This window comes from Trifolium pratense, linkage group LG2, assembly GCF_020283565.1.
Source record: "Trifolium pratense cultivar HEN17-A07 linkage group LG2, ARS_RC_1.1, whole genome shotgun sequence".
Taxonomy (NCBI): Eukaryota; Viridiplantae; Streptophyta; class Magnoliopsida; order Fabales; family Fabaceae; genus Trifolium; species Trifolium pratense.
The window spans coordinates 39294072-39298695 of record NC_060060.1 but is presented as its reverse complement, the minus strand read 5'-3'; the positions used below and the strand labels follow the sequence as shown (position 1 = coordinate 39298695).

General features: G+C 35.1%; 1 protein-coding gene across 1 annotated transcript; it reads right to left on the bottom strand.

Moving 5' to 3' along the window:
- Window positions 1-1044: 1044 nt before the first annotated feature.
- Window positions 1045-4157, bottom strand: LOC123907276 (U-box domain-containing protein 11-like). The gene is made up of 4 exons (XM_045957472.1): window positions 3660-4157; window positions 2980-3096; window positions 2457-2891; window positions 1045-2353 (listed from the first exon to the last, which is right to left on the bottom strand). The coding sequence occupies exons 1-4, from the start codon at window positions 3990-3992 to the stop codon at window positions 1292-1294; spliced, it is 1947 nt and encodes a 648-aa protein (XP_045813428.1). The 5' UTR covers window positions 3993-4157; the 3' UTR covers window positions 1045-1291.
- Window positions 4158-4624: the final 467 nt, after the last annotated feature.

Below are 4624 nucleotides of genomic sequence, written 5' to 3'. Positions count from 1 at the left end.
ATAACCAGAGTGAGTCACTCGTGCTTGCTCATTCTCAATATTGCCTAACACGGTTCAATACCAGACATTGTGAAGGATCAGAGAGTTGGTCAAACTAATCTATGAATCAATCTATGTGGTAGTCTCTTCACAAACAACCTCACACTAAAGTTTGAAAAATTAGAAAGAGAAGTGCAACAATGGCTCCTTGTTTTGGATGATCTACTGTTGAATGATTAACTAGGTCGACTAGCGTCTCGCAATCCGTCTCATTATCTCAAAGATAACTATTATAGCCAAGGCCATGAAACAATCACCCAGTCCTAGTGTTTCACCTTTTGCAATGGAAAAAACTTGAGGGAAGAAAATTATCCTAGCTGTAATGAAGATATCATGAGAATCCTTGTGTATAATAAACCCCTGAAAATGAAGATTTTGAGGTTCCTTCCAAAAAGCCACGACTTAACATATAATTAAATACCAATCAAGTTGAGAAAAAGAACATGCCTGCAAGTTGTGAGTCGTCCAATAAAATAATCCAGCTAGTTACACTGCTGGCGTAAATCGTGATTGAGGAGAGAAACAAAACAAGTAATCCACCTTAAAAACATATATATTTTAAGGAATACAAGCAAATTTGAGAATTCTCATATTCAAGGAAAGAGAAAGAAGGTGTTGGGTCAGATCTTGATCTCAGAAAGTCAAAAGAGGACATGTGCACTCTATTGAATTCAAATGTCCCTTGCTCTCTTTTGGTTCACACATCATTCATTGTTTTGCTGCTGTTAATCAATTATTGGAAGTTTATCATTTGTGGATTCTGTAAACTCGTATCTATAAATATTATTCTCCCACTTCCACCAAAAAAATATATTATTCTTCCACTGCTGTACTTTTATAATAGGAAGCACGTCTCAAATATTAATCATTAGTTTTTTATGATTATTATATCAAATGGTCCCAAGCAATAGGTCTATAATGGACCATGCTAAATGCTTCAGAATTTCACCATACAGTGAAATGTTTTTTCAACAGGACCAACAAATCAATAGGAAAACAGAAACATCTGTAAAAATCTCTTGGAGACAATATATATATATTGATTGATTTCTTTACACGCTGATACGAGGTTGAAAATGAACAAAACATGGAAAGAAGGAAAGAATAAACTGGACCAATGAGTCTGACTTTCTTATTTCATCCTCGATTGATCTTATCAGTTGCAAAACAATGTGTGAAAAATTATGTCAAATAATCGGAGAGAAATATATTAAATTTAAGGTTCTTTGCAGCACTGCACCATTCAAAGCTGTTATAACTTACGAAGATGCTCCAATAGTGAAGTAGCCTTTCTTTTTGCTCTCTCTGTACCGGTCCTAGCAAGTTCAGAAAGGGGTATGACAGCACCGAGTCTACTGATACAGGAAAGATTATCAGTATCCCTCTTGCACAAAGCAAGTAAAATGGCAGCTGCATTCTCTTTGTTGCGAGGCAATCCCGTCCTCAAAAGATCTATTAAAACTGGTATAGTGCTGGCTTTTACTATGGTAGCCTTTGCCTCTTGGTGGCTGGCAAGAACTGACATAATTGTAAGGGCTTCGTCAACCATTGATTTGCTTGAATCTGTCAGCATTTTCAACAGTGCTGTGATGATCCCCGCTCTTATGGCTCTGCCCTTGTTTCCTTGATATATGCATAAATTGAACAGTGCTGTTGCTGCGTCCTTCTTCCCTCTAGGGCTTCCATTTTCGAGCAATTCTACCAAAGCGGATATAGCTCCTGAGGCTCCAATTATTATTTTGTTCTCATCTGCAAGTGACAAGCTAAAAAGCGTTGCTGCCGCATTTTCTCTTGCTTCCATGGTTCCAGCTCGGAGAACTTGGACAATGGATGGAATTGCACCAGCAAGCATTATAAGTCCTTTGTTGTTTTCATATATAGAAAGATTAAGAATTGATGTAACCGAATTTTCTTGTGTCATTACATCTTCGGAAGTTAAAAGGTTGACTAAAACTGGTATTGCCCCAGCTTCAGCAATTAGTATCCTGTTGTCAGTGCTTCTTTTGGATAATAAACGAATTTCAGCAACTGCTGCTCTACACTCCTCAATGGACCTGCAGGAGAGCTTCCGGACTAGAGTTTCAATTGCCGCTATGTCACCTGTAACATCTCTGAATGATCCATCACTCTTTTTTATTTTTCCATTGGTTAGTCCTGTTGGTTGTTCAATGTTGTGCTCTATACACCACTGAGAAACAAGGCTCCTTAGAACATAATTTGGTGTAAGGGTCAAATGTTGGAGCTTCTGCTGAGTTTTTGGGCAGGTTGTATTTCCACAATCAATCCATCTCTGTATGTAAGATCTCTCATATGTCTGCAGAAAAAGAAAAAAAGAAAAAACGAAATATGAATGAGTTGAATATTTTGGAGGGAAAGTAAATGTCTTACATTTTATGTATCATCCGAAATGAACTTACCTGACCAGTGGCCACGATAACAGGATCTCTCATTAGTTCCAAGGATATAGGGCAAAGAAAATCTTCAGGAATTACAATTGCTTCAGGTTTTTTATCTTCAGGTATATTGGTGCTCCCAGAAATTTCTTGACTTTTAGGAACAGTTAAAATCGATAAGGAAACCTCAGAAGAGGCATGGATGCTCCTTGTTCTTTCCAATCGAGATCCTGCCCCACATGGGCTACAGCTTTTCCCTTCATTGCTTTTAGGAATGCTGCCTAGTTCTGATAGATTTTCAGGACAACTGTGTTGTTTATGCAATCCACTCACAGATTTGCCAAGAACTTGACTGATTTCTTGGGCCAAGGGCTGGGATAAATCATAAGACGGCATCTTAGAAATCATAAACCCGTATTTATCCGTGGCCCGTCTCAATTGTGTTCTCACCAAATCCACCTAGAAAAGCACATGGTATCATTAGATTCACTTACGGAAAAAGCAGTATCTACCAGTAATCGAAAAAAAAAAATTATCCAAGTTCTACCTGTTCTTTGACTTCAACTGAAATGTCTAAATCGTCATACGGTAAACTGCTTAATAGTTTTTCCAATTTCCACGTCACGCACTGAAATTGGAAGATAATAGTCTTGGCAGCTCCATCCTTAAATCAAGATAATATCAAATTTCAGAGACGCACACAGACATCCTTTTACAGATATACATGCCCGTACAAATTTCAACATCAGTAAAATTCCAAGCTACACAATCTCTAAGAAATGCAAAATCATCTCTATTTCAAAAATATGCTTTCACAATATAAATATCAAAAAAATTATCTTGACACAAAAAGTTGACACCAGACACCGTATATTATACGATTTCGATCTTTTCTATTAATTTCTCCTCTCTCTCTTTCAATCAAATCAACACATAAATTTGATGTATTTTTTTTCCGGCGTCAACTTTTTGTCGAAATATCATTGTTCTATAACCATTTACCAATACAATCACAGAGTAATGCACAAAATTCCAACCCAAAGAGCTATTCCAGTAAAATCAAACAATATAGTTAACAATATATGATAATGTGTTGGTTCAATTCATCAAATTGAATCTAGCATTTTCTCAATCAAAGAAAAAAAAAAGCAAGCAACGAATTAAAGATCTAAATTGCTAAGAAAAAATCACAAACAGAAAAAGAGGATTAGATCGAAAAAAACTTACAGAAGAATTATTAGAATTAGAACTGAAATTCTTCGCTACGGATAATAACCGTTTAGCAGATTGAAGAGCAAGAACTAGATCAGAGGACCACGAATCCTCTAAAGCAGTAGATGAAGAACTTGAAGGAGAACCGTTAACCTTATTCAATTCTTTAATCTCTTCAAACAAATGAGATAAAAGAGAGATCCGGCGAACTAGATCGGTGCAATCTTTTCTGAACATTGCATCGGCGGTGAGGGAGGAAGAACCGCCTCCTCCGACACACATTCCGGTAATATCGTGAACAAGAGAAAGTAGCTCCGGTGTGTTATCTCCGGCGAACTCGCCGGCCATTGTTTTTGGTGGTGAAGTCAGAGAGAGTCTAATGAGGTTTTTGATGAGACTTATGGAGCTTTGACACGTAACGATAGTGCTGAATGAGTAATCACTGTAATAAATTAATAATAATTAATTGTTAATTAATTGTAAATTAATATTGTAATGAGTTCTTGGCTTCACGTTCTTCGGTTTTTAGTATGATTATCTAGTAATTAAATATGTTAGATAATGATATAATTTAATTATTAAATGGATAATGATACCCGGTGTTCAAGAGGAGTAAGGCCGTTTGTATTAACTTATTTTTTTAATTTATGCAATATAAATTAGGTTTTATGTTATTTTATAAGTTTACACTAAAAAATATTGTGTTCTTATAAACTATTTTATCATAAACAACATCGACAAACTTTTAATAATAAGTAAATATTGCATAAACTGTTTGCATAAGCTAAAAATAAGGAAGAAAAAAATTTAAAAATAAGAAAGTTTCAATAAAACTTTAAAATTGTTGACTACACAAGTTTTAAAGACTTTTATGTCAATTTTTTTTTAAAAAAAAGACTTTATTATTTTTAAGTTTCCTTTGGATTTGACTTATTTTTTAGCTTATGAAAATAGCTTACGTAAATGAAATTTTTTTATAA

Coding starts and splice junctions, on each gene's coding strand:
- LOC123907276 (XM_045957472.1), bottom strand. CDS start 3,992: ATGGCCGGCGAGTTCGCCGGAGATAACACACCGGAGCTACTTTCTCTT. Junction 2,892..2,979: donor CAGTTGAAGTCAAAGAACAG/GTAGAACTTGGA, acceptor GTGCTTTTCTAG/GTGGATTTGGTGAGAACACA. Junction 2,354..2,456: donor TTATCGTGGCCACTGGTCAG/GTAAGTTCATTT, acceptor CTTTTTCTGCAG/ACATATGAGAGATCTTACAT.